Here is a 27,967-nt window from a genome sequence, read left to right as displayed (position 1 = left end):
AGAGAACTTTCGTCATCCCTCTGACAATCCAGCCATCTCTGTTCCAGTGATGACTAATGGATGTGCATGGTGATGGTGCCAAGACTTTACCAGGTGAGGCATCCTTTAGACCAGGAAGTATATCAAAGGGGGAATCCATGGAACTCAACTGCCTGCCTTCAATTTATAAGCAGTAATTAAGAAAAAAAAAAAACATTTCTTCCCATCTTGGATGGGAAGAAAGCACATCTTCCCAGCTTTGCTTTTAAATTGAGTTTTGCTCTCAGCAGGCTGCACCATTTATTAAAGGCATAAAGACTCTCATTTGTCAGGCCAATGCTCAATCCACAGAGCCACACCAGCCCAGGTTAAAGGCAGCAAAACTCTTTGTCTCTAAACTTTTAGAGTTGTCTTAGAAGGAATCATGGACTGCCATTGATGTCTGCTTTTCATCTCAATTTAAATATGATTTTATAATGGGCTTTTAATTTAGGTTTCAATGTCCATTTGTTCTTTAATGATAATAGTAATTCCTCATGACACTGAAGTTCAGTATAGTGAAACCTAAAAGAAGAATTTATAGGTACTTATTTAATATATGGTATCTGTTGACTGAATTAGAGGAATAAGCATATCTCTTGGTTGATGTTCTAATAAAAGGACTCCTTCATTTGTTGCTATATTTCATTTTTTATTTTTCTCTGTTCTTTCTTCTTCAGTTCCTATGACTTTGCTCATTTCCCAAAGTCCAAGCCTACTACCCACTAGACAATATGGGGAAGGAGGATTGGCAGAAATTGGCTGATGTAGGCTTGTTATTTTTCAGTTTATTGCTAGTATTAAATATGTAACTCTCAGACTTCAGGCCAAGATGGAGGCATAGGTAGATACACTTTGTCTCCTCACACAATCAAAAGAAGGACAACAACAAACTGAAAACCAAAGACAACCAGAACTGCCAGAAAATCAAACTGTATGAAAGTCCAACAACCAAGGAGTTAAAGAAGAAACATTCATTCAGATTGGTGCACAGAAACAAAGAAATATGGCCCAAATAAAAAAAACAGATCAAGTTCCAAAAATAGAACTAAGCAACGAAGAGATAGCCAACCTATCAGATGCAGAATTCAAAACACTGGTAATCAGAATGCTCACAGAAATGGTTGAGTATGGTTGCAAAACAGAGGAAAAAGTGAAGGCTATGAAAGTGAAATAAAGAAAAATAGACAGGAACCAATAGTGAAGGGAAGGAAACCAGGACTCAGATCAACAATCTGGAGCAGAAGGAAGAAAGAAACATTCAACCAGAACAGAATGAAGAAATAAGAATTCAAAAAAAAAAATGAGGAGAGACTTAAGAACCTTCAGGACAACTTTAAGCATTTCAACATCTGAATCATAGGGGTCCCAGAAGGAGAAGAGGAAGAGCAAGAAATGGAGAACTTATTTGAAAACATAATGAAGGAGAATTTCCCCAATCTGGCAAAGGAAATAGACTTCTAGGAAGTCCAGGAAGCCCAGAGAGTCCCAAAGAACTTGGACCCAAGGAAGCACACACCAAGGCACACCATAATTACATTACCCAAGATGAAAGATAAGGAAAGGATCTTAAAAGCAGTGAGAGAAAAGGAGACAGATACATACAAAGGAGTTCCCATAAGACTCTCAGCTGATTTCTCAAAAGAAAACTTGCAGGCAAGAAGGGGCAGGAAAGAAGCATTTGAAGTCATGAAAGGCAAGGGCATACATGAAACATTGCTCTATCCAGCAAAGCTATCATTTAGCATGGAAGGGCAGATAAAGTGCTTCCCAGATAAGGTCAAGTTAAAGGAGTTCATCATCACCAAACCTCACTATATGAAATATTAAAGGGACTTATCTCTTAGATAAGAGATAAGAAGAAGAAGATCAAAACTATGAACAGCAAAATGACCACAAACTTACTACTATCAACAACTGAACCAAAAAAAAAAAAAAGCAGAAACAAACTAAGCAAACAACTAGAACAGGAACAGAATCACAGGAATGGAGATCACATGGAGGGTTATCAGTAGGGAGGGAAGAGAATGGCAGAAAAGGTACAGAGAATAAGAAGCATAAATCGTAGATACAAAATAGACAGGGGTGGGGTTAAGAATAGTGTAGGAAATGGAGAAGCCAAAGAACTCACATGTATGATCCATGGACATGAACTAAGGCAGGTAGGGGGAATGCTGGTGGGAGGGGTGGTGCAGGGCAGAGGGACATAAAGGGGTGGGGGGGAATGGGACAACGGTAATAGAATAATCAATAAAATATACTTTTAAAAAAACATGTAACTCTCTTAGAAGAATCCCAAAATTAAGGGAAATTCCCCTTTCTGCTGAATCTTACTTAGACTTGTTCCATCTCATTTGGAAGGAAAGTTGAGGACCTGGAGAGGCAGAGACAAGTCAAGATGCTTGCATTTCTCTTTTATTGCACATCCGAAACAGTGCCATCAACATTTAATCACTGGCAGCGCCAAGGAATCGATGGATTCTTCGTATGAATGACATCCATGATCCAGCTTACTTGTTTTTGTTTTGTTTATTGTTGTTGTTTTTTGTTTTTCAGTAATCTGAGGTCAAGAAAAAGGAGTGTCTATAATCCAACAGCCTGGATATTTTACCTTCCAATGGGGGCAGGCACTCCAGCGTTGGAGACTAATTGCAAAAGTAGCCCCAATTCCCCACCCTTCCCTGACTGGTCCCCTCAGAATGTGACTTTGTACCTTTCCTCATTAAGAGGTGGAGTCTGTTTCCCCACTCCCAGAACCTGGGCTGGCCTTGTGACTTGCTTTAGCCAACAGGGTGAGGGGGAAGTGACACAGTCAATGGGGTCTACTGTCTCTAGGATCCCTATGTCACCCATGAGAATAAACCACGGCCAGCCTGCTGGAGGATGACAGGCCGGGTAGAGCAGAGCAGCATAGCAGAGCACAGTACAGCCAGTCCCCAGCCCACCCCTGAGCTCACTACACACACATTTGTGAGCCTCTCCAAGATCTGCACACACAGCATAGCCCAGAGCAACAGAACCCCTGCCAACCTGTAGACTAGGCACCAAAAATAAATGTTTAGTGTTCTATGCTACTGAAGTTATGCAGCATTATCATGGCAATAGATAATTGATACAACTGGCCACATTTTTAAAATATTGTGTTAAATATAACACAAACACAGATAACTGCACAAAACAACTTATATAACAGGACTTCCAGTCAAGATGGTGGTATAAGTAAGCACGCCTTACCTCCTTGCACAACTACAGCAAAAATTACAACTAGACTACAAAATAAATATCACCCAGATTCATCAGAAATCAAGCTGTGTGGAAGTCTGACAACCAAGGATTTAAAGAAGCCACATTCATCCAGACAGGTAGGAAGGACAGAGATGTGCGGTGAGGAGCAGAGAGGCAGTGGGTGGTCCTGCACGCATGTGTGGTGGATAAAAACTGGAAGGGACACCTCAGGGGTAAGGAATCCTAACCCCAGACCAGACCATCCAGCCCAGGGTTGCAGCACCAGGAAGATAAATCCCCATAACTTCTGGCTGTAAAAACCACTGGGGGTTGGGGTGCCAGAAGAAACCTTGGCATACTCAAGAAACTCTTCTTAAATGGTCTGCAATGGACTTAGGACTTACACAGACTCACTCCCCCTGGGATTCAGCACCAGGGCAACAGCTGTAAGGGCATCAGTGGCATAGAGGGAGAAAGTAAAGTGACTGGCAACAGAGTGAGTGCCGGGAGACAGCTTCCGCCTGAACAAAACTCCAGAGGCCAGGCAGCGGCACTGTCCCCTCACTGAACTCTCACCCACACAGAGCCACAAAGTGGTGACATGAGCAGCCCCACCCTGGTGACTACCTAAGGCTCCACCCCATACAACTTACAGGTGTGCTTTTCTACAGAGGCCACACTACTAAGACAGGGAGTCAAGGCAGCTCTACCTAATATACAGAAACAAATACAGGGAGGCTGCCAAATTGAGGATACAAAGAAATATGGCCCAAATGAAGGAACAGAACTCCAGAAAAAGAACTAAAGAAATGGAGATAAGCAACCTATCAGATGTAGAGTTCAAAGCACTGGTTATCAGGATGCTCAAGGAACTCACTGGGTACTTCAACAGCATAAAAAAGACCCAGGCAGACATAAAGGTTACATTAAGTGAAATAAAGAAAAATCTACAGGGAACCAACAGTGGAGTGGAGGAAGCTAAGAATCAAATCAATGATTTGAAACATAAGGAAGAAAAAAATCATTCAATCAGAACAGCAAGAAAAACAAGAATTTTTTTTTTAAAGGATAGGCTAAGGAGCCTCTGTAACATCTTCAAATGTACCAACATCAGAATCTTAGGAGTGCCAGAAGGAGAAGAGAAAGCAAGAAATAATACACTTTGAAAAAATAATAAAAGAAAACTCTCCTAATTTGGCAAAGGAAATAGACATACATACAAGTCCAGGAAGCACAGGGAGTCCCGAACAAGATACACCCAAGGAGGACCACACCAAGAAACATCATAATTAAAATGCCAAAGGTTAAACATAGAGAATCTTAAAAGCAGCAGTAGAAAAGCAGATAGTTACTACAAAGGAGTTCCCATAAGACTGTCAGCTGATTACTCAAAAGAAACTGCAGGCTAGAAGGGACCAGCAAGAAGTATTCAAAGTGATGCAAAGACCTACAACCTAGATTACTCTATCTAGCAAAGCTATCATTCAGAATTGAATGATAAAGTGCTTCTCAGAAAAGGTAATACTAAAGGAGTTCATCGTCACAAAGCCATTTTTATATGAAATGTTAAAGGGAATTATACAAGAAAAAGAAGATCAAAACTATGAACATTAAAATGGCAATAAATTCACAACTGTCAACAATTCAATCTAAAAAACAAAACAATTTAAGCAAATGAGCAGAACAGAAACAATTATACATATAGATATCTTGGAAGGTTATCAGTTGGGAGGCAGTAGGGGAAAATGGGGGGAAAGGTGCAGTGATTAAGTATAAATTGGTAGGTACAAAATAGACAGGGGGATGTTAAGAACAGTATAGGAAATGGAGAAGCCAAATAACTTACATGCATGACCCATGGACATGAACTAAGGGGTGGGGTACTGCTGGAGGGAATTCGGATACTGGTGGAGAAGGGCAAAAGGGAAAAATTGGGACAACTATAATAGCATAACCAATAAAATATATTTTAAAAAACAACTTATATGACAACATATGGTGATACTATAATGCAAATATACCTGCAACCACCATATATGAAGACAGTAGCTTCTCATAATCGCTCTGCACACCCCCTCCCAAACAATTCTCAGTGTTCCCCCACCATACGCCATATCAATATCATGGTGGAGCCCTGGCCGGTAGTTCAGTTGGTTAGAGTATTGTCCCAATACACCAAGGTTGCAGGTTTGTTCCACGGCCAGGGCACACACAAGAAGGAAACAATGAATGCATGAATGAGTGGAACAACAAATCAACACTTATCTCTCTTCTTCTCCTTTCCTTTCTTCAAAACAAATAAGTAAATAAATGTTATACTGATTTTTATGGTAATTATGTCATTGCTTCTTTTGTATCTCTTTAGTTTCTTTTCATTTATAGGTTTACCCTTCCTTCCTTTTCCTCCCTTGATAATTATTTGCTTTTTTATAAAACAACTTTACTGAGGTCTCATTTACAGACCACAAAATTCACCTGTTTTAAGTGTACAGCTCAAATATTTTTAGTAAATTGGCCAAGTTGTGCACCACCACCAGGATCACTTTTAGAACATTCCCTTCATCCCAGTCAGATCCCTCCTGCCCACTTACAGTTCATCTCCAGTCCCTCTCCCAGACCCATGCAACCACTAATCTCCTTTCTGTCCTATAGATTTACTTCTGCACATTTAGTATAAATGGAATTGTATGTGACAAGCATCTTTCATTTGAGCATGTTTTTATGGTTTATCCATGTGGCGGCATGTACCAAACTTCATTCCTTTTTACGGCTAAATGATACCCCACAGTAGGGATAGACTGTATTCTGTTTAGCCACTCACCAATTGATGGACACTTGGGTTGTGTTCATGTTTTGGCTATGCTAAATAATGCCTCTGTGAACATTTACATGCAAGTTTTTATACATACATATGTTTTTCTCTTGGGTAAATACCTAAAAGTAGACGTGCTGAGTCATATGGTATCTATGTTTAACTTTTTAAAAGATTTTATTTATTTTATTTTTAGACAGAGGGGAAGGAAGGAAGAAAGAGAGGAAGAGAAACATCAATGTGTGGTTGCCTCCCACATTCCCCCTACTGGGGACCTGGCCCACAACCCAGGCATGTACCCTGACTAGGTGTCCAACCGGTAACCCTTTGGTTCACAGGCTGGCACTCAATCCACTAAGCCACCCCACCCAGGGCTCTATGTTTATGGTTTTTTTTTTAAACTGCCAAACTGTTTTCCAAAGGAGCTTCACCATTTTATACTCCACTAGCAGGGCACGACAATCCCCATTTTTCCACATTCTTGCCAACACTTGTTTTTGTCTGTCATTGTGAGTATAGTCATTCTAGTAGGCGGGAAGTGAAAGATTAATTATGTTTTGCAGAAGCCAACCATGTATTCCATAGAATCCCCAGTCTGGGTTCTGCTCATCCGCAATGTGTTACATAACATGTCCTCATATGCCTGGATTTCCTGTAAATTGATAGTCAGGTGAACTATATCAAATTGCCGATATCCATCATTTTTGATCTGAGCAGATCTTCGTGCACCTCCCTTAGGGATAACAGAAAGGACCAGCCTCCTATACTATGCACTACCCATGAGAAAGAAAAAGTCGTTACCTGGTGATGTCATGGGGGACCTTCCTGAGGTTTTCCAAACAATAATATTTATACATGGGAAAACTTTTCAAATAGAACAGAGGTGTGCACAGGGAAAAGGCAGTCTCCCCAGGAATTCTTGTAGGTCCTGGTGGGAGTGTGGCCTGTGGGAACAACTTGTCAATACTTGGTGAAATTGGGAGCTATGCCCTAAAATCAAACAATTTCTCTCCTGGGTATATATCTACGGCAGACTCCATTCCATTCAAAAATTCACTGCCCCTCCCTCACAGGGGATTTACTTGCTGGCCCATAGACACAAGACTTAGCCATGTGGCTTGCTTAAGCCAATAAAATGTGAGCAGAAGTATTAAGCACCTCAGCACATGGTTCACTATGCCCCTTCCCATACTGCCTGGAAATGTGCCACAGGAGGCTGCTTTTAGCCTCAGGCCCAGAGTGAAAACAACCCCAACACCAGACACAAAGCACACAGTCTGATGAGTCAAAGCTGATCAAAATAAGAGTCTTTATAGATGTCTCTGAACATGGGAAGAAAAAGAAACGACATAAATAATCATTATGTACTTCCAGCGGTAAAATTCTCCCAGCCACCCCTTCCAGCTTGAACTCCAAAGTGCCTGAGGCAAAGATTGGTTGGGCGCCGTCAAGTAAACACAAAAACATTCAGGCTCTGTCTCCAGGTGCTGACGGAAAAGGAACAGATCAGGCCTAGAAAGAAAATGAGGAGGAGGCATTAGAAAAGGCTGCCCCTCCTCCTCCTCCTCTCACTCTCCCCAGTGAAGGGAGACCAGTGGCTGTCTGCCTGAGGCTCCTTACTGGGCCACTGGTCTTCCAAAGAGAAGGTAGCAAGCAGCTCAAAAGGGCAGCAAGAGGGCTACTGATAGAATTAAATTGAGTCAGAACTGAAAAGCGGGTTAAGGACCTTCCAAAGACCCTGTCTTTGGACAGGGTCCAAAAAAAAAGATTTTACAGAAATTGTAAAGGAAGACTGCAGGCAAAGCAGGGGCTGCCTCCACCCAGGGGGCGCGATGTTTGCAGGCGGCGTGGAGCAGGGTAGCTACCTCCTGAGCACAGACTGAAGGAGCAGATATGACATAAATCTCAGGCGAGTCTCCATCTTCGGGGTGGTTCCAATCTACAGATGGGCTGCGAGAAAAAAAGAATAGGACCCAGGCTCTTTTAAATTCTCAGATCTCGTTTTCCTCACCAAACACAGAGGGTAACGCAAAGCCAACTAGGGGAACTGTGGAACAACCCACTCAGAAAGGGGCTGGGTCACGGATAACAGGAAGGGACAATCCGGGAGGCCCATCAAGGAAGTGGGCCAATCGCACAATGGAGATCGACAGCAAGCAGCCCAGAGGCGCAAGGCATGCCTCTGCGGCACAGCCCCTCACCTCAGACCATCCCCGGAACTCTCCTGCGTCCTCCTGTTGTTGAGGGCATCCGGGAGTGCATGGACAAATGGCTCCGGAGTCCCCGGTAGCAGGCGAGACCCAGCATGTCGGCCAGAGCCACCGCGTCGCACATGAACCAGCAAAAGCGCAGTGGCGGCCAAGCCTGCAGCCACCAGCAGCCCCAAAGCTGGCGGCAAAAGGAAGCGCTGTGGGTCACTCTGCCGCAGGCCGGGTGGGGCTGCGGGCAATGCACCTGCGCTGTCGTCATCGTTGTCGTCGGAGTGAACCGAAAATTCGCAGCGCGCGCCCATATAGCCAGGAGCGCAGGCACATACAAGGCCAGAGAAGTGGGCGTAGCAGCGGCCCCCGTGGGCGCAGGGCCGAGTGGCACAAGGATCAGCGCGTTCGCGGCAGTCACGGCCACCGAAGCCCAGCGCACAGGAGCAGCGGCGGGAGCCAGCGCCCTCCAGGCATGTGCCACCGTTGGCGCAGGCACGGCCCGCGCAGTCGTCCAAGTCGTGCTCGCAGCGTGGCCCTGCGAAGCCGGCGCGGCAGCTGCAGCGCAGGGCGTGGCCTAGGTCCAGGCAGAGCCCACCTGTGGGGTAGTGGCGTCAGGCATGCGGCTGGTCCTGCAACCTGCCCATGCTAGTTCCTCAGCTCTGTAAACCCCTTTTCTCTAGTTCCCATCCCTCTGTCTCCATCTAAGTCAAGAGCCAGTCTCTGGGAGTGTGCCTGGAGCTTCTTGCCCACTAGTGAAGTCTTGGATTAACTCAGCCTCACCTCTTTGGCTTTCTTTTTCTCTAGACTTCACCGTACTTAAATAATTAACGATTTCAGAACGATGGGTCTGAACTACCTGGCCTTTGCCCATGCCTCTTCCCTTGTCCCTTCTTTTCTTCCCCTCCAAAGTCAATCTTCAGGCCTCTGCTCAGATGTCCCCTCCTCCAGGAAGCCCCTATGGGACTCCTCCGCCACTCCCCCATCACAACCCTGACTACTCTGGACTCTAGCCGAGAAAGACTGTCTTCCTCTCTGGGCTGGTACCCCCAATGAAGTCAGGAACCAGAGCTGTCCTGGTCGCTGTTGTGTCCCTAGTACCACTCAGCCCAGAATGCATATTCAGTGAGTGTTTTGGTGGGAATTGGAAGAATGCACCAAGCCCTTTACATTCATATTTAAACTTTTAACACCTAGTTCAAATCAGGTCTCTTCACCACTCAGACACCTCCTATGGCTCTGTCTTTCTTGGAGTAAAACTAAAACCCTCCCTATAGCTCATGAAGTCCCACAAGATCTGTCCTGGTCACCTCCCAAACCTCATCTCTCACAGTTCTCCCCTCACTCACTGCTCCAGCCACATGGGCTTCCCTGTGATCCTCAACACACCACACACATTTCTACCTGGGGCCTTTCACAACTTGCTGTTCCCTCTGCCTAGAACATAATCCTCCCTCCAGCTCCCCCCATTGCTCCCTCCCTCACTACCTTCAGCAAGGTCTTCCCTAACCATTCTAGCTAAATTATCAACCTGCCCCTCCACCCCCTTCTGGCTTTATTTGTCTTAGGTTTTATCACCATCTAACCTCCCACATAGTGTACTTACTTATCTTGTTTATTCTCTATCTGCCCTATCAGTTCTATCAGGGCAGGGGTTTTGGTTTCATTCCCTGCTGTATCCTCAAGGCCTAGAACAAAGTCTGGAGCACAGTAGATGCTCAATAAACATTTATGAATTAGGAATATCACCTTACCCACTTGACAAAAGAATAAACGGGCTGGGAAGAGGAACACTTTCCCAGGCCACAGGGCTAAAGGAGGCAAAGCCAGGACTTCCACCCGGGACTGTCTGAATCAAGCCCTGCTCTTGCCCACTGACTGTGCAGGGACCCCCACCCCCAGCCCCAACCCTTCTGGTCTCCCCACCTCACCATTCTGGCATGGTTGCAGGCTGCACCGGTCCACCCTCTTCTCACAGTTGGAGCCTTGGAACCCGGGCGGGCAGTGGCAGACGTAAGCAGAGTTGGGGTCTGCACCTCCCACACACAAGCCGCCATTGAAACAAGGTCCATCCGCACATGTCACCCCGCTCACCTCACACTGCAACCCGTAAAACCCACGGGGACAGGCACATTCGAAGGACCCGAGTGTCTCCTGGGCAAGGGCAAGAGGACTTCAGATTGAGTTTTCCTTGGAGCAAAATCCCACCCCCCTCCTTAGTCTTGACTATGGGAGCTGCTCCTTGTCACATCCCACCTCCCAGAATGTGGGGCTTCACCTGGAAAGACCTCCCAAGACAAACCCTCCCCCCACCCCATGTTTCTGGGTCTGCCCATCCAACTTCACAGGGAAGAGGCTCTGGAGGCCCAAAGAGAGCCCATTCCCACCTCTACTCCCTCGCCTACCAAACGCTGCCTGCCTAGTCTGCCCTCCCCAATTCTGACTGCATAGCCAGTCCTACTCTGAGCTCCCAGCTCTGAGCCCCCCTCTCTGTGGAGCCTTCCCTGGATCCCCCCTTTGCAGGCCTTACCCCTAACCTGAACCCTGAGTGTGTCTCCCTGTCCCATGCTGGCAGTGTCCAAGGCACCCACTCTGGGCTCTGCAGTATCCCAGTGCACACCAGGCTCACTCCAATAGCCATACCTTTGCTTACCCCAGGCCGCTCACCTGGCCCATCCTCTCCAGGCACCTCCCCTCAGCCAGATCGGACTTCAGAAGCCCCAGCACTGGGTGCATCTCCAGGAAGCCCTCTCTGATGGGCCCCAATCCCAAATCCCCATGCCAGTTACTTGAGTCCAGAGTTGTTCTCTGTCCCACAGGAAGGACAGTTTGTGGCCCCACAAGACTTGTCAGTCCCACACCACACCCTTAGGTGCCACCCACTGGGCCTGCTCTCCCCAATCCCACTCCTAGAACTTCATCCTCGATGCAGGTTGGACACCTCTAGGAAGCCCATCCCCGAAAGCTATCCCTGCCCCCCCTCCCCCGCCCCACAGACTGTTGTCTCATGGGGCCCCAGTCAGGGGGTGGAGGGAGCTCCCAGGGTAAAACACTGATCAGGATGAGCTGGGAGGGTGTGACACTAACACTACAGCTGCCCCCGTTGGCACATGGATTCCCATCACAGGGCCCAGGACCAGGTACAAGGCACCCAGCGGCAGCAGAGGATGGGCCCCTGGAGCTCAGACATGTGCTGGTGGAGACCGGTACTGTGCAGAGGGGCCCAGTCCAGCCCTCCAGGCATCGACATTCATCAGGCTGCTCACAGAAGCCGTGCTCTGGACTGCAACCAGCTCGACAGGCCGCTGTGGCAGACAGAGAGGCAAAGGGAAGAGGAATGTGGATGAGGGCAGAGTCGGGAGGATAGAAATCAGAGGCGTTTCTGAGCACTTTCTGTGCACCGACTTGCTTCTTCCTTATGACAGACAACCTTCTGGGCTGGATGATATTGCGACCCTCAGTTAACAGACAGCGAAACTGAGGCCCAGAGAGGTGGGATGACTCGCCCAGCCAGAAAGTGAAGTAGTGAGGAGTTGAACCCAGGCCAGTGGCTCCAGACAAAGAATGGAGTGGGGACTCACAGGTCTGAGCCTGGAGACGGGGGAATGAGGGAAGGGCATCTGGAAATTGGGGAGGGGTCCCTGGCCTTTCAGGGCAGATGGGAGGACCTTGGATTAGGCAGGCCTGGGAGATTCTGGATAAGCCTGGGAGTCCTAGGAGCTTCGGAGGGCTCAGGAACTTGAGGAGCAGTCTGAGGGCAGCCTGGATGGAGGTCGGGGATCCCAAGATTTAGAAAGCAATGAGGTCTGGTTTGCATTTGCAGGTAGGATGAAGGATCTTTTGGTGGTGGGGGGGGGGGGGGAATCCGAGGGATTTCCATAGCACCTGGGTGGTTGTAGAGAGGGCTCCAGGATTAGAAGAGCTTTGGGGGTCCTAGCATCTGGAAAGGGGAGGAAGGGGGACATCGGCATGGGAAATGGGTGTGGAGTTTCTAGTTGGGGCAACAAGAGTGCTGGGAAGAGGAAAGGGGGCTGGAGTGCCCAGGTAAGCCTGGAGAAAAGTCTAGCCTCAGTTTACCGGTAGTGGGTAGCTGGATCGTGGGAGCGAGCTAAGGCTCATGAGTGAAACTAAAGCAGAGCCTGGGGTACACAGACAGCAGTCAACGGCATGCCCTAGTTTCCTGGAGTGGGATGTTTGGGGTACCTGGGGAAGGTTCTCGAGTCCCTAGTTCCCTGAATAGGGTAACCGGGTTGCAAAATGGTCCCGGGACGGTGAGTGGAGCTAAAGAGAGGCCAGAAATGGGTTGGGGCTACTCAGGACTCACGCTGTGCCTCGCACTCATTCTCCACCGGCGTGCAGGGGCGCAGTCCTGGGCCGCACTGCGAGGAGGCGCTGCGGGAGCCGCAGAGGCGCGCACAAGTGGCCCCGACGGCCGGCGGCTCGCAGCGCGCTCGGTAAGAGAAGCGCAGCTCCCAGGCGCCTGCGCGCTGCACGTCCCGAGCCCATGGGCTCCCGGCCGCCAGGCGGCGCCGGCCCGCCACGCGCGCCAGCAGGCGCCAGGCCGGCCCTGCGGGGAAAAGGGAACAACACTAGGATGAGCTGGGCAGGATACCAGCCGCACTCAGTCTCGCTACAGATCCGAGCATGCCCACTCGCACTCTTCCCCGTCCCTCTTTGCGAAGCCAAAACACCCCGTTTCTGCTCAGAGAATGGCAGTTACCCCTTAGCCGGGCGGTCGACTCCCCTATTGCATCCTGGGACATTCAATGTTGGGATCCCATCTCGTACCTAGTGACCATCACGATTATCACAGTTCTTCCTTAGAAGCCGAAATACCCCAATGCTTTGCCCCACAATCTTTGTATATTAGTGATGAGACCTCTAACGCCTGTGACACTTAATATCTTTATATGGCCAATAGACAGTAACGGGTCGTTTTCAGGTGATGTCATAATATCCCCAAATTGTGCCTGGGGAATCTTTCTAAATCAAAATGGTAACAGAGACCCCCAATTACTAAATCATAAATTACCTTTGTTGCTTGAGATCTTGGGATACCAGGAGAGTAGCAGTTTCCCCCTAGCAAGGCTGTCACACCCCAACATTGTGCCACAGCTTTCTCTATCAAAATGATGACAGAACCCCCACTGTGGGCCTTACATGACATCAAAGTCCCCTCAAATTAAGGATAGGATTATCCCATATCCGCCCTGGCTAATGTAGCTCAATGGATTGAGTGCTGGCCTGTGAACCAAAGGGTCACTGGTTTGATTCCCAATCAGAGCATAGGCCTGGGTTGCAGGCCCAGTCCCCAGTAGGGGGCCTTTGAAAGGCAATCACACATTGATGATGTTTCTCTCCCTCCCTTCCCCCTCTCTGAAAATAAGTAAAATACATTTAAAAAAGATTAGCCCATATCCCTCCCTGAAACCTTTGCTCAATATTTTAATAAAACTGCAACATCCCATGCTCCCTGGGACCTCTATGTGGACACAGTGATAGAGCTCCACATATAAGAACCAGAAGTAACTCATATTATACCCTTGGTTCTCAAAATCAAATGGTGACGGAGCAAGACTGTTGCTGTGAGATGCTGTATGCTGTTCTGGTGGCTCCAATTGTAAGACAGTAAGAGCTTCCTCCACTTTACCTGGTATTGGGACCACAGACTCCTACACCCAGTACCAAGACAGTTCTATATCAACATGCCAAGAGTCCCAAACCTGTCAACACCCAGCACCACTCTCCAGGAGCTGTGATGACATCATGGGTCTAGAAATCCACCCTACAAACTGTCCCATGTCACTCTCCTGGACCTCACATCAGACCCCAACTCCCAGCTGCCACACTCAATCTACACAGTAGTCCTGAGACTAGAGATACTCACCTCCAATCTGCTCCCCTAACTGCTCTCTCCAGGCTTCGATGATGAGGGAGAAGGTGCCCTGGAAGGGTGAGAGGAAAGAGTGAAAAACAGTGGTCAGGGTGAGCACTCAGTGAAGGCCAGGGTTTAGGGGTGACCATTCCAAGCACCAGGCAGGCAAGGGAGAATTTCCAGAGGTGCTGGCCCAGGGAAGGAATGGCAAGTTTGGCTTTCTTTACTGACTGTTCAGTAAGTGGTAAAGACTATACTCAAGATAACCTGGCTGAATCCCTCCAAAGGGACCCGTGTGAAGTGCCATGATGACCCCATTTTACAGATGAGGAAACTCAGGCTAGAAAAGGAAGCCACCTGCCCAAAAGGACAAGGATCTAGAATTCAAATACAAGTCTGTTCACTTCTTTGCTTTGGGGGTTATGGGATGTGACATAGGATTTTGGAAGTGAGTCATAAATATAGGCTCCAGTCAGAAGGTCTGAGAAGTGATAAGGTGAGAAGAGATTTCGAGTCCCCGAGACAAGAGTATGGAAGGGTCCCTAGGTACAAGGAGACTTGGAGATAAAGATAAGGATCCCAGTAGTTAGAGATCCCCAAGGAATAGAGATAGGGTTCTGTGAATTTATGAATTTTCAGAGGGTGAGTTAGGAAGTTCCAGGAATTTGGGGTCCCGAGCATGCAGGGCTGGGGTCATAACATTTTGGATAACTAGTGTGCAAGTGGAGTTAGAAATTTTGGGGTCCCCAGTAAGTGGGGTTCATGGGTCTCAGAAAGGGGGGCTCCAGGTGGTAGTTACTGGTCTAGAAATTTGGAATTGGGGGACAGGGTTGGGGACTTGGAAGTTGGAGGGCAGAAAGGGGTCAAGGTTTGGGTAAGGACTCCAGCACGCGGGTACCCCGGAGCCTGGTCTCACCGGCCAGGCTTCCCGGAAGGGTACGCGCATGAGGCCATCGGGCAGCGGCAGGTCAGGCGCTGGAGCCCGGGACTGCTCCATGTAGACTGGTCCACGCGCACTCAGCGCGGCGCCCAGGGCGCACGGAGATTCCGCGGCTTCCTCAGAGACCCCTGGTTTCAGGCAGACCCTGAAGAAGAGGCGACAGGGGGACCTGGTGCTGCAGGGAGACCTGGGGGCCCCTGGGTCTGGTCCTGGCCCGAAAGAGTGGATCTGAAGCTCAAAAACACCGGCCAGCCGTGCCTGGAGCGGAAGGGGCAAAGGTTAAGGGGAACGAGCATACCCAGGAGTTCCATCCTCCCCGGGGGCCCCCTTCCCAAGACCTCCAGCTCGCACCCCCTCCCATCCATTCCTTTCTACTCTGCTCTGACCTGGGGAAGGAAAAAAAGCGCCAGGATCACCGTCCAGGACAGCAGTTGGGGAACCCACCGGCAGACCATGGCCTTCCTTTAGGAGATCTGAGGAGCCGCTGCTGCTGGCTCCGGAGCCTTTTATCTAAGAGGGCGGCTCCGCCCCTTCAAACAGCCGCGGGGCTCGAGGGAACCCTAGGGGAGGAGGTTGAGGGAAAGGGGAGCGTGTTGAAGTAACTGTGCTTGGGTCGTGGGTACAGGCAATGTAGTGAGCGTGTATGATCTTGTGTGTGGTTGTACACACGACTGTGTGTGGCTAAGGATGGGGTAGGGTTGGGGGTTGTATATAAGATTCGGGGGGGGGGGCATGAACAGGAGCAATTGGAGAGTATTCATGACTTTAATAGTGTCTAGGTAAGATTATATATGACCCCATCTATGTCTCAAATTGTACATGGTTAAGTCTGTTTGTGAGGCTATAAATAATTCCAAGATTGTTTGTGTACCACACGTCCACCCGTACCTACCTAAGAGAATGGAAGTGTATGTGACTTCATGTTTACGTGACTACGTGATTGGTTGGCTGTGTGGCTGCTTCTCTGCTCATGTATAAAAGGATATGGGAGATGCTGGACCACTGGGTGTAGTTATGAACCTGTGACTCGTGGTCTGTACAAGTGGCTCTTAGGTGGACATGTGGAGGGGGTGAGGGGAAGGTCTGTGCAACGTTGTGAACGACTGAGCGTGGCAGGTCCATGAATGTAGCCACGTGTGAATACAATGAAAATTCGGGTTCTTTGTGGACCCGTGAATGTGTTTCCCCTCCCCAAGACAAAGCCATACTCCCAAACCCGAGTCACGGATGCACCAGACGCCAAGGCAAGGAGCTCCAGTCTCTGAGGGGGTCTCCCAGCTGTATGTAAATGCCGCCATCTGCCAAGCGGCGGCGCCCCTCCCCCTTAGAGCTGCAGCTGGGCTACCCGTTTGGCCTCCAGAAGGTGTGAGGGGCAAATGGGCAGGAAATTCCATCTTCTTCACATATCAAGGGCCCACTCCCTCGCTCCAGGGTGAATGGAGGGGGTGGAAGGGAACTCCCTGGGCCCTCCAGAAATCCCCTAGTATCCCAGGACCAGGGCAAGGAAAGCCAGTTAGGAGCAGATGTCCAGCCCACTCACTGTGACAGGTGCTGAACAAAGCCCTTTCGATGAAGCCAACCCCCCAGAATAAAAACTTTAATCCTTAGAGGTTAATAGTCATAGGAAAAAAATACAGGTTCAACTTATATATATATTTTTTTCTTTTAGTGAAGTATGACAGAGTAAACAATAAAGCATAGCCCAGCAGAGCCAGGCATACAGTAAGTGCTTAGTAGTTTTTAATGAATGAAAGAATTCAACCCAAAGCGTTTTCTCTGATGGCAGTCACGGATTTTGAGCAGAGGACTATGGTCCATTGTGCAGAACATCCCAGGTTCCTTTGCACAGGTTTCCCCTCTACCCGTTCACCGTTCAGACTTCACCTCTGGTGGGAAGCCTTCCCTAACACTCCCAGGCCAGGCATCTCCTGGGTTCCTAGTCCCGTGATTCCTCTATCCTAATCCTGACCACCGACCTATGGTGTCTTCTAAGCACACATCTGACCATGTCGTTCTCCTGCACAGAATCTCCCATGGCTCCCCAGTGCCTTCAAAATACACTTCGATTCTAAGGTTGACATTGAGGCCCTTCTTCCATATTACTCTTGCTCAAACAGGTCTGTGGCCCCAAAAGTGCAGTGCCAGACCTCATGGGCCAGTTACGAGGAGGCACATTAGGCCCTGTACTGGGATAGATAGAGCTTCCCATCATAAGTCATTCAAATGGAATTTGGACAGCCATTAGAACCAGCAGTGGAAAAGGCAAATTCCCGCCCTGGATAATAACTTGGGAGGGTAACACTCCAGGTCTTGAATTTTAAAGATCATAAAAATAGCCAGCCTTTATTGAGGGCCTATGTCAGGCATAACAGCATCTCACTCACATGAATTCTCTCACATCTATAGTACTTTAAAGGATTTATAAGCTGCTTTTTGGCTAATCAGGACTTTTCCTCAAGTGCCCACAGGCATGCTGAGGTGAGCAAAGACCTTAAGGAAGGGAGTAAGCCACGTGGATGCTGGGGGGAAACATTCTTGGCAGAGTATCAAATGCAAAGGTTTTGAGGTGGCCATGCCTGGCACACTCAGACACCCCCATGGCTTTCCTCACTTCCTTTTGGCCTCAGCTGAAACACACCATCCAAAGTCTTTTCCTGACTCTTCCATCCCATCTAAAACAGCACCTCAGGTCCCCAAACCACTCCGTATCTTTCCATACTTTTCTTTATGAATTTATTACCCCAAGAAATATCTGACCATTGTCTAGCTCCTCTGAGATTATCACCTCCATCAGGGCAATTTTTAATCTAACTTGTGCACTGATGCCCCCTAGTGCCTAGACCACAGGTGGCAAACACAAAGCCCCCCACTTTGTTTTATCTTACCAGGCACCTCTTTCTACCAGGCAGCAGCACCGAGTTTTTGCTTAACTGTTAAGGAGCAGTTACATTTATACAGTCCTAAAATTACATTCCGCCCTTTGAAGGCAACATTGAGGCTGATGTGGCTCCCAGTGAAAATGAGTTTGACACCCCTGGCCTAGATCGAGGCCTGACAGCTGGAGCTTAGGAAATAATGAATGAATGAGGAAGGCATTATTAACTTCTTATGAGGAAAACTGAGAAGCTTGAGACCTTGTCCAGGGTCACAGGGCTTGCAAATGGTGTGTGACATGGGAATTCAGACCCTGCTGGAGTGTGCCTTAACGATGGCCGCATCTTGCCTTATAGAGGCCACAGTACAGCCCTAGAGCATTCTAGGAGAACACCCTAGGCCATACAACTTAAGCCGTGTCTCAGAAGACGCCTGTGTCAAACCCTCTCCCCCACTCTTGCCCTCCAGCCCTGATCAGGTGTGGCCTGACAGCACCATCCCTGAGCCAGCACCAAGGCTGGAGAGGCCTGGGGAACCCACTGGGCACTGAAGCATGTGCCACCCAGAGTGTCAGAGCCTTAACCCCCAGCGGCCACTCCTGACCACTGGAGGACAGGGGTCAATGGGCAAACACCCTCCCTCCTTTCGTGGCCTGTGCAGACAGATCTGAGTTACATTTCAACAGGCTCCTCAGGTTCTGTGGGACTAAGTGTGTTACCCATGAGGTAGGCAGCACACTTGTGGTGGCTCTACCTCCACCCATACACACTTTTCCCAGTCACATTGCCCGAACAGATAAGCCTTCTGGTTAAGCCAGCCTCCAATTCTTAAGATAATGTGATAAAAGCAAAACAAAAAAGTCACAGTCCCCTCCCTCAATCCTGTGGAGGTTCTCAAGCTACGGAGTCCTAAGGACGTAACAAGTCTTCCCCATGTTATAGGCAGTACAACTCAGAAGGGCTGCCCAACTGTACATGTTACTTTAATCTGTGAATGAGCAGCATGACTTGGTAACGAGCCCCGTGTAAGTCCACACACAGCCTGAATGGGGGTTGTCCCGTGTACACCACACAGCCATTCTACTAAGACAGGTGCTGCCATAACCTCTGTTTCAGAGATGAGGAAACTGAGGTAGAAAGGTATCTTGCCCAAAGTTCACATAGCTACCAGCTGAGTGCCTTCATGGAGTGCCTCACTCAGCCCTCAAGCTGAGCATGGGGCATGCACCATTATTATTGTTTTATAAATGTGGACACTGAGGAGGCACTGAGAAGTGCAGTAACTTGCCTAACATCACACAGTCAGGAAGTGGTAGGCAGAGCCTGGATTTGAACTCAGACAGTCTGCAACCCATACTCTTTAATTAGTGTTATCCAATGCAAGACCCAGGAGCCACACGTGGCCATTTAAATTAAAATCAACTAAAATAAAACAAAATTTTAAATTCCATTTTTCAGTTACCTAGCCACCTTTCAAGTACTTAATGTCCCCCTGCAGCCACTGCACAGAGCAGATTTAGAATGGTACAAACATCAGAGGAAGTTCCATTGACAGTGCTGCTATAATCTGCCTGTTTTAATTAGAAGCCAACATTTAAAAACTGGAAGATTTAATATAAAAATCCCAATTTCTGACTTCCATTAAAAATCAGAAGATCACCCCAGCTGGTGTGGCTCAGTGGACTGAATGTCAGCTTAAGAACCAAGGGATCGCCAGTTCAATTCCCAGTTGGGGCACATGCCTGGGTTGCGGGACAGGTCCCCAGTAGGGGATGCACAAGAGGCAACCACACACTGATGTTTCTCTCCCTCTTCCTCCCTCCCTTCCCTTCTAAAAATAAATAAATAAAATCTTCAAAAAAAAAAAAAGAAATGTAAAAAAAAATCGTAAGATAAAGCAACTCTCTACCCACCTTTCCATGGGGCCACAGTTGGCAGAGCTGAACAGCAGCTGCCCTCTTGAGACCGGCAGATCTCCGTCCACCAGAGCCCACTGAGCCCACGCTTCACACATTTACACAGCAACCTGGTAGCTACCTGCTTTTAAACCCCCAAGGCAGTCCTCTCTTCTCTTTTCCACAGATGGCCACAGATGGGGAATCTGAGGCCAGAAAAGGGAGATGAACTTTTTGCAGATCACACAGTACACCAGGAAAATGGCCAGAGCAGGGACCCGGGTTCTCAGACTCCCAGGCCTGGGTTAAAAACCAGCCCTGATGCACCAAAGCACCCACTCTGTGCTTGGCAGCTGATCAGCCACTCGAACCTCACCCTGATGCCCCCATCTGGAGAATCTCCGGACACAGGAGTATGGCATCTGTGATGGACTTTATTGGACATGTGGCTGCCCAAGCCGTGGTCTGGGAGCACTGCAGCCTGGGGTCCGGGACCCAGGCACCGAGTTTGAGGAGGCCCAGAGGTCAGGGCTGTTTGGAGCGAGGCCACAAGCGGCTAGTGAGAGAGCTGAAGAAGAGGTTCTGCTTGCTGGATTTGGAGAGCTCTGCCAGACGCTGCTGCTCTTCCTGGGATTGGGACACAGATGGGGAAGGGTCAGCCAGGGTGGGCAGAACCTCCTCCCAGATTCCCAGGTCCCCAGCCCTCAGCCCAGGGGCCACCTTCTTTAAACCTCTGCCTAGCCCAGGCCCCCTTCCCCAAGCTCCTAGAACCCAGCCCAGACACTGGCTGGAGCCTGCTCTGAGTCACTGGGGCCCCAACTCAAATCCCAGGACCCCCATGATTCCCTTCCCCAGCTCCCACAGGGCCCCTCTCCTCAATCCTGGGAACCTATTTACCCCGAACGTGAACGCTTGTGAGACTATGCCCTTTACCACACTGCATTGTACTGCTCCCTGGGCCTCCAGTGCCTAGACTTAGTCCCTGTGACCTGTCTTGGATGCAGGGTGATCTCGGGCCCAAATCTCCAGGGACTCCTCCTTTGGGCACAAGGAACTCTGGCCCTACTCCCAGGAACCCAACTCAGGATCCAGTCAACCTCAGCCTAGACCTTTCCCAGACTCAATCCATACTCTCTGCCCCACTTCCAAGTCATTGGGACCACATTAGATCACGGAACTCCTTCCCCAGACTTTTGGGCCAAGTGTCCATGGATCCCTCTTCCCAGACTTGATCCAATCCACGGTCCACAGTAAACCAGGGCCCCCACACCAGCTCGAGACAATCAAGGACAACCTCTCCCCCAGACCTATCTCAAACGCTTGGTGTTTCCTGCCTCCTTTTCTCAGAACAGGTGCAGAATCAATTTGTCTGTCATTACAAGAGCCCTACAAGGTTGGGATCTGAATACCCACCTGCTCTAGCCGGCTTTGCCGCTGTTTGAAAGCCTCCAGTGGGTCATCCTCGAGGGCGTAGTGCTCCAGCACAGTCCGGACATCCTCCACACCATTCAATGCGATGGCTGTGGGGAAAGCAGGTGGGGGTCAGCCAGGCTGAAGGCCAGAGGCAGGCAGGGCCCATAAGGGTAAAGGTCAAAGGTCAGATGGGGGGGGCGCACACAGTTGGTGCTACCTGGAATGCTTCTCAACACTTTAAAGGGCTCCCCTGAACATTCCCGAGGAGCACCCCAAACATTCTAAGAAGCTCCTAAAGACTGTAAGATGCTCACAGACCTCCCACATCCCAAGTACTCAGTTTTACATGAAAAACAAGCCAGAATCAAATGGCTATCATTTCCCCTGAGGGCAATCAAAGGCCCTGGGGCAGAGGCCAGGTCAGGGGTCAGCCTCACTCTTGAGAAAGGCAGACAGATCCAACAAGACCCGGTCATCAGAGTTGCCGTCCCAGGGCCGCAAGGCAACACCATTGTAGGGCTGTAGGCGAAAGGCTTCCTTCTTGCAGTCCACAACCACCACACGGGCTGGGTCCCGATTCAGACAGGAAATATCCTGGAAGTGGGTGACAGGTCAGGTCAAGGCCTATGGTGCTCCTTCCCTTCCTATCAGGAACCCACAGAGAAAGACAGACAGACACAGACACACACTCACACACAAACGCACAGCACTGCCATCTGTGATTGCCGAGACTGAGCCTCCCAAAGAACAGGAGTAATGACATAAATCCCCCAGGGAGCAAGTCACACCGATCCCGGACCCAGGGACTGGCACCAAGATTTAGAGTTTCCCTGGGGAGGGAGCCAGGCACTTGTGTGTTCAACCACTGCCCCAAGAGACTGGCATGTTCAAGTCTGTGAACCTCTCAACCAGATAAAGACATGCAGACAGATCTTATAGCCAGAGTCACTCAAAGACAGGTCCCTAGAAGCAGACCCTCCAAAATTCTCAATCACAGACCATGTCCTTCTGAACACTGAATGACTACGTGGACCCACCAACACACAGTGAAAAAACCAGCAGACGCCTAAACACATGGGAACTTGAACCCAGACGCACAAAGAGACCCATTCGCAGACCCATGAACTCCTGAACCCATGCAGATGCTGCTGCTAACAGCAACAGATCCCAGGTCAAACAAACCCCAACATGGCCTCAGATAAAATACTCTAAGTACACAGTCCCAGACTACAGATAAACAAAAATGGCTTCTAAACCTCATGCCCCTACCCTGCCCCCTTTGGGGAAATCCCCATTTCCCCCCACTCCCATTGCCAGATTCTGGGGAACCGAGAAGGGCATAGAAGCCCAGCCCAACGTGGGGGCAGGCTGGTGTCCTGACAGAATCAGACCTGGGGAAGAACCAGAAGCAGGGCTGACACTGGGGTTAGAGCTGGGTCCTTTCCCTCAGAAGTACCAGCCCTCCACCAATTCCAGAGATCCACCCACAGCCCCCACGAGGCACCTTAACATGGTGCCCATCCATATATCGCGTGGCATCCCGGAAGAGGCGGTAGGAGATGAAGCCATGGGGGTCCACACTGTCGATGAGCGGAAACGCAGTCTGAGGTACGATGGAAGGAGAACAAAGTCAGGCTGGGCCCTGGCCCTGCAGCTCTCTCATAGCTCCCCCATGTCAACCATCCCTTCCCTGTGCCAGGGCCTCACCATGCCAGTCTCTGACGTAAAGATGACAATTTCATACAAAGGGGCAAGCTGCTGGAATAAGGTCTCGATGCCTGGACGCTTCTTAAACCTCCAGCCAGTGGCCAGCTGGGGAGGCAGTAAGAACAGTGAAACACCGAGACCCAGAGGGCCCCAAAGCCCCCAAGAAAACAAAGACCCAGCCTGAGGGATGCCCAGAACCACAATGTTCTCCCTGTCTTTATGGCTCTTGGGGGTTCAGAAGCATATGGCTGTGACCGAGGGCTTGGGAGTCTGGAGGGTCTGGGTCCCCGAATAGCAGCTGGCTCTTCTGTAGCACTTACTGTGTGCTGAAGCACACTTGCAATAACCTACAGGTTGGGGGTATGACAGCTGAGGAAAATGGGGCAATGACAGTAATGCCTCCTCCCCAAGACCACAGAACAGCATGGGCTGAACCCCAGCCTGGCTGCAGTCTAGGCTCCTAGCCGCATCACCATGTTCTGGCCACCCAGGCCAATCCAGTGACCCCAACCCGCTGCCTTCCCCAGGACACACCGACCACTCAGGGTGCAAGAGGACACCAGTGAGCTCCAAGACCAGTGTGTAGGGCGGCTGGTAGTACGGCTCCCGCAGAGGGTCTGGGAGAAGGCAGGGGCTGGTGGGCTCGATGATCATCTGTGGTACAGGGGCAGAACAGGGGCACTCAGACAAAGGGGCAGGGGGCTGGGGATGGAGGGATAGGGACTGGGCCCAGGGCTCCTACTCACCTGTCTATAATCTTTGAAATATTTGTATGTCCGGCGCAACTGCTGTACCAGAATTGGATCTAGGAGAATACCAGGCACAAAGGGATTCCAAGATAAACCACTGTTATACCTCTGGAAAAACTAGGGCTTTACTTATCTACTAGATACAAACAGTATATACATCCACCTGGTTTGAACCAGCACATTTTTAAGTCCAAAGGTAGAAGGTTATGACATAATCCTCAGACAGGAACAAATACCTTTACTCACCTGTCCAGTTTTAACTTAAACATTTCTATCCACACACTACTCCAGATATAAAATAGAATGTTTATGCATCTGCCCACTTAAAACCCACTTATAACTTTGCTGACACGATCACTATAGTCAGTCCACTTGGAACTGTTAGGCTTCCAGATCTGCCTGCTTTAAGCCAGCACGCTGAGTCTAGTTAAAAATACTGACAATATACCCCCATCTGTGTACTTTAAACCAGTGGCTCTCAATTAGGAGCAATTTTGTCTCCCCCTCTTCCCAGGAAATTTGGCAATGTCTAGAGACATTTCTGACTGTCAGGATACTGGCACCTAGTGGAGTCAAGGCCCAGGATGCTGCTAAACACCCTACAATGCACAGGACATTCCCTCCCAACAAAGTAGTATCTGGCCCAAAGTATCAATAGGGTCAAGACTGAAAAACCCTGGTTTAACTGAATTTACTAAATCCAGTTTAAAGCAGGAAACTTATAACTGCCTATTTCAATGAAGTACTTTTGAGTTTTAGAAACCAAAACACTGAAACCAGTTAAATAAACACATTTTAAATCAGTTTCTTTACCTAACTGGTTTAAATCTATATGCTGATTTGTTTAAACCAGTATGATTTGGCTTCTGCCCAGTTTAAAATCTGGTATTTACCCACCTGCCCAGTTTAAAACAATGAATCAACGTGCTAGTTTGCAAATGTCCCCAGCACAAACAGGTGGCTTTCTGGGCCTACCAATTGTTATTTTTCTTCTGGGAAGGGCCAGGTGTAACAAAACTGACAACTACTCTCTACTATCCAATTGTCAGAAATTCCCCACCAAAAGCTGGTTAACTAAAGGGGTGGGGGTGGGGGGCGGCATTGTTCTGGAAATGAGGAACTGGATGGGGTAAGGGAGAGGCAGTCATAAAGAGGAGGGGGTTAGGGGCTGCATATGCTCAGATCTAAGGCACAGGAAGCCATGTGTCTGGCACAGTCAGTGTCTTCTCCCCAAGCACTTCCATCCCAGACTCCCCTCCCCCATCTGTCTCTGACCATCTGCTCTTGGGCTAAGGGGCCAGGAAAGGGGACTGGGGCTTTGTAGTGCCCCTCTACCCAAAGCCATCCAGCTGCTGACTCCCCTACCCCCCAGAAGGGGGAGGGGCTAGGGCCACCAGATGGGTAGGGCAACATCCCTACAAACAGCAAAGCAAAGCAAAGCAAAGCAAAGCAAAGCAGGGGGCTGACCCGGGGACTCTAGAATTTATGCTTGTTTACTCACCATTGTCGAATTCATCAGGAATCTATGAGGTAGAGAGAAAAATGGAGGGTTTGGGATGGCAGAGACAAAACCCCATTACACCCACAAACAGCATTCTCCAGGGCCCCAGAAGGAGCAGGCATAGATGCCTGGGAGGGTGAGACTCACCCCAGACCAGAAATGAGCCTGAATAGACCAAAGGGGAGGGTACCTACAGGATGGGACCCCTGGCAAGGCCTCTGTGTCTCTTTCCCCCTCACCTTGGCACCAGTTTCATCCACAGAGTTGTTTCCTGCAAGAAAGACAGGGATGAATGATAAGAATTCAGACCCAGTCTTGAGCGAGGAAGAAAGTAGGAGGCCTGGACTCCTGGGTGTAAGGGAAGCCTGTTCTCCTAATATTGAGAGAGGAGGGAGTTGGTAGCCAGGATCCCTGGGTCCATGAGAAAACAGGAGATGGGGCTGGGTCTCCTGGGTCGCTGAGGGAAAAAGAGACTAGGGGAAGAATGGAGTTTTGGGTGCAGAGGAAAGAAGCAGCTTAGGAGGCTGGTCCAGGCCTATCCTTCCCCACTTCCCCTCTTCCAAGTGATTCTCTATAGCCTAATGCAGGAACCAACTAGAAACAGTGGAACCTTGCACACACAGGGTAGAAGGGGGAAGGAGACTTCCCCCTTTCCAAGGCAGATGTTCTAGTTGGTTCCTGTATTGTGGGAGGAGCCAGGGAGTGATGATGGGTGAAGCCCTTAGGGTAAAGAGGGAAACATTCTTCACTAAAACAACAACAACAACAAGAACAAAAACCCAGTAAGACAGGGATATGCCCCTCACCGAAGATATAGATGACACTCACGGTCCCTCCGGCCCCAAGCAGCCCAGCAAGCCAGAGTGCAACTTTTTTGGCGTAGCTGGGACCCTCCTTGCCCCGCTGCTGCTGTGACCCCTGTGCCTGGGCCTTAGTGCTGGGGTGGCTCCCAATCTCCTTGGCCTACAATTGAGAAGGGGTAGGTTAGCCAAAAGAGGAGAGGAGGTCAGGATGGCCTGGGCATCCTGGTCAGATTAGAATCAAGGTCGCGCTGGGAAGCAAACACCCACATAGCCTCTGGGGTTGTGTTCCTGGTGGGGCTGCCGGCCAGGAGATTGATTGGGTCTCTCAGAAGAGTCAAGAAATACTGTCCGGCTCCAGGATCCCAAGGCTTCAAAAGCTGATAGGCCAGGTGCCCAGGATCCTGGAGGCAAAAGCCTGGAGAACCTGGAGCCCAGAAAAGCAGGGCAGGGAGATGTAATCAGGGAGCTTGGCGGAACACTGGGATGCCGAGAGCAAAGCAATAGAGGACACACGAGGGAATAGAACGGGGAGTTAACGTATCCGGATGTCTGGGGCTCAAGATATTGCGGGGAAGGGCCTAAGAGTGGGGCAGAGGGGCAATCGTTTTCTGGGGCTTAGGAAAGTAGGGCACGGAAGTGATGGACCTGGAGGTCAGAAAGACTAGTTCTCAGTCAACATGCGGCAGGTCAAATCAGGAGCCCGAACATCTACTTCACCACCACCACGACGAAAATACCCTCAAGGCCAAGCTGGGACCCCAGTGTCCCGAGTCCCTTCCCCTCAAGTTATTACCTGACCGGTCACTGAGATGAGGAGCAGGTGACCCCTTTCCCCCGGCACCCACGTGGTGTCCAAAGGAGATGGAGTCCACAGGACGCACTTGAGCCCCCAGCACCTAGCCCTGGGGAGCAAGTATCGGCCACCCCGGAGGCTGGGAAGGGCCCCGAAACCCGGACGACGTTCCATTCAGCACTCTGAAGTGCTACGTGCCAGAACCCTGGGGCGGCGGAGGTCTCCCAGGAAATCCAGGAAGGGGCCTCCGTACCCAGAGCCCACCACTGTCCGGCTTACCTGGTCCGAAGCCCGGGGGGGCGGCGTCACCAGCCTCGCGCATAAGCCCCGCGTGCCGAGCCGGAGCCCGCTCCGCAAGCGTAGGGCGAGCGCCGCTGAGGACGCCATCTTGTGCTGACGCCACATGGCCCCGCCCATTCACCTCCTTCTCGCTCGTCCTGATCCGGAGCTTCGACCAATGAAAGTGCAGGGGCAGAGCCGGTGGACGGCAGCCGGAGGGAGACAAAGGGCTAAGGGTGGACAGCTGCGGGAGAGCTCGCCTGAGGCGATCCTCTCGCGGTCCCGCGCCCTACAGAGACAGAGTCTGCCTGCGCCACGCCCCCCTCGGCCCTAGCACAGCCATCTCCACGGACACTAGACCGGGCTGACACCCATTGCTCAGAGGTAAAACTGAGGCCATAATGAAGGAACCCTAAGGCTGCCAGCCCTCACAAACTCGCTTCCTCAACACGGAGCTGGGAGGCCCATGTATCTACTTGACTGTTGTCAGAGCCCTTTTCTTGTCCTTCCGCCCATGAGCGTCTCCTTAAGGGTCTGGAAGGCCAGTCATTTCATGGCGACCGACCAAAGGAACAGCGGCTGTGTCGAGCCGGGTCGGGAGTGTTGGAAATCAATGAATTAGAGGCCACAGGTAGCCCCGATAGATCTCCTTCAAATTATTTTGAGGGGGAGAAAGGCTGATAGTGTTTATGCAAACTTTAAAAGCATGTAAAATGACTGTAACATTTAGGGATAAATACTATGGTACAAAGTATTAAAGCACAAAGTTGGCCAAAAGACAAGTGGAATTAAGGGTTGTGGATACCTCTGGAGGGGAATGGACTGGGAGTGCCGCTAAAGTGGGTCCTTTCCTAGACTGGGTGGTGGGGGCACGGGTCCTTGTATT

The 27,967-nt window shown here is 49.8% G+C and overlaps 2 protein-coding genes across 3 annotated transcripts; both read right to left on the bottom strand.

Moving 5' to 3' along the window:
* Positions 1 to 7,347: 7,347 nt before the first annotated feature.
* Positions 7,348 to 16,686, bottom strand: DLL3 (delta like canonical Notch ligand 3). Its single transcript, XM_036011838.1, has 9 exons — positions 15,455 to 16,686; positions 15,045 to 15,326; positions 14,141 to 14,198; positions 12,578 to 12,820; positions 11,341 to 11,558; positions 10,185 to 10,407; positions 8,257 to 8,851; positions 7,921 to 8,005; positions 7,348 to 7,567 (listed from the first exon to the last, which is right to left on the bottom strand). The coding sequence occupies exons 1-9, from the start codon at positions 15,521 to 15,523 to the stop codon at positions 7,562 to 7,564; spliced, it is 1,779 nt and encodes a 592-aa protein (XP_035867731.1). The 5' UTR covers positions 15,524 to 16,686; the 3' UTR covers positions 7,348 to 7,561.
* Positions 16,687 to 16,814: 128 nt separating this feature from the next.
* On the bottom strand, positions 16,815 to 27,221 carry TIMM50 (translocase of inner mitochondrial membrane 50). Of its 2 annotated transcripts, none has more exons than XM_028530189.2 (11): positions 27,082 to 27,221; positions 26,013 to 26,169; positions 25,446 to 25,477; positions 25,207 to 25,228; positions 23,703 to 23,761; positions 23,491 to 23,610; positions 22,957 to 23,061; positions 22,754 to 22,852; positions 21,687 to 21,843; positions 21,250 to 21,356; positions 16,815 to 20,463 (listed from the first exon to the last, which is right to left on the bottom strand). In XM_028530189.2, exons 1-11 carry the CDS (start codon positions 27,217 to 27,219, stop codon positions 20,362 to 20,364), a joined length of 1,098 nt encoding a protein of 365 aa, XP_028385990.2. In that variant the 5' UTR covers positions 27,220 to 27,221; the 3' UTR covers positions 16,815 to 20,361. The 2 variants fall into 2 exon arrangements, with proteins under 2 accessions (XP_028385990.2, XP_035867730.1); XM_036011837.1 differs by lacking the exon at positions 27,082 to 27,221 and adding an exon at positions 26,277 to 26,429 and having other exon boundaries at positions 20,251 to 20,463.
* Positions 27,222 to 27,967: the final 746 nt, after the last annotated feature.

The sequence above is a fragment of the Phyllostomus discolor genome, chromosome 12 (genome assembly GCF_004126475.2).
Source record: "Phyllostomus discolor isolate MPI-MPIP mPhyDis1 chromosome 12, mPhyDis1.pri.v3, whole genome shotgun sequence".
NCBI lineage: Eukaryota > Metazoa > Chordata > Mammalia > Chiroptera > Phyllostomidae > Phyllostomus > Phyllostomus discolor.
Note: the sequence above shows the minus strand (reverse complement) of the source record. Positions and strands in the feature narration are given on the sequence as shown.

Coding starts and splice junctions, on each gene's coding strand:
- DLL3 (XM_036011838.1), bottom strand. CDS start 15,523: ATGGTCTGCCGGTGGGTTCCCCAACTGCTGTCCTGGACGGTGATCCTG. Junction 10,408..11,340: donor CCAACGGGGGCAGCTGTAGT/GTTAGTGTCACA, acceptor GCCCTTGCCCAG/GAGACACTCGGGTCCTTCGA. Junction 8,852..10,184: donor CCTGCAACCATGCCAGAATG/GTGAGGTGGGGA, acceptor ACTACCCCACAG/GTGGGCTCTGCCTGGACCTA.
- TIMM50 (XM_028530189.2), bottom strand. CDS start 27,219: ATGGGCGGGGCCATGTGGCGTCAGCACAAGATGGCGTCCTCAGCGGCG. Junction 25,229..25,445: donor TGGATGAAACTGGTGCCAAG/GTGAGGGGGAAA, acceptor TCTACCTCATAG/ATTCCTGATGAATTCGACAA. Junction 21,357..21,686: donor TCTGTCTGCCTTTCTCAAGA/GTGAGGCTGACC, acceptor CTTTCCCCACAG/CCATCGCATTGAATGGTGTG.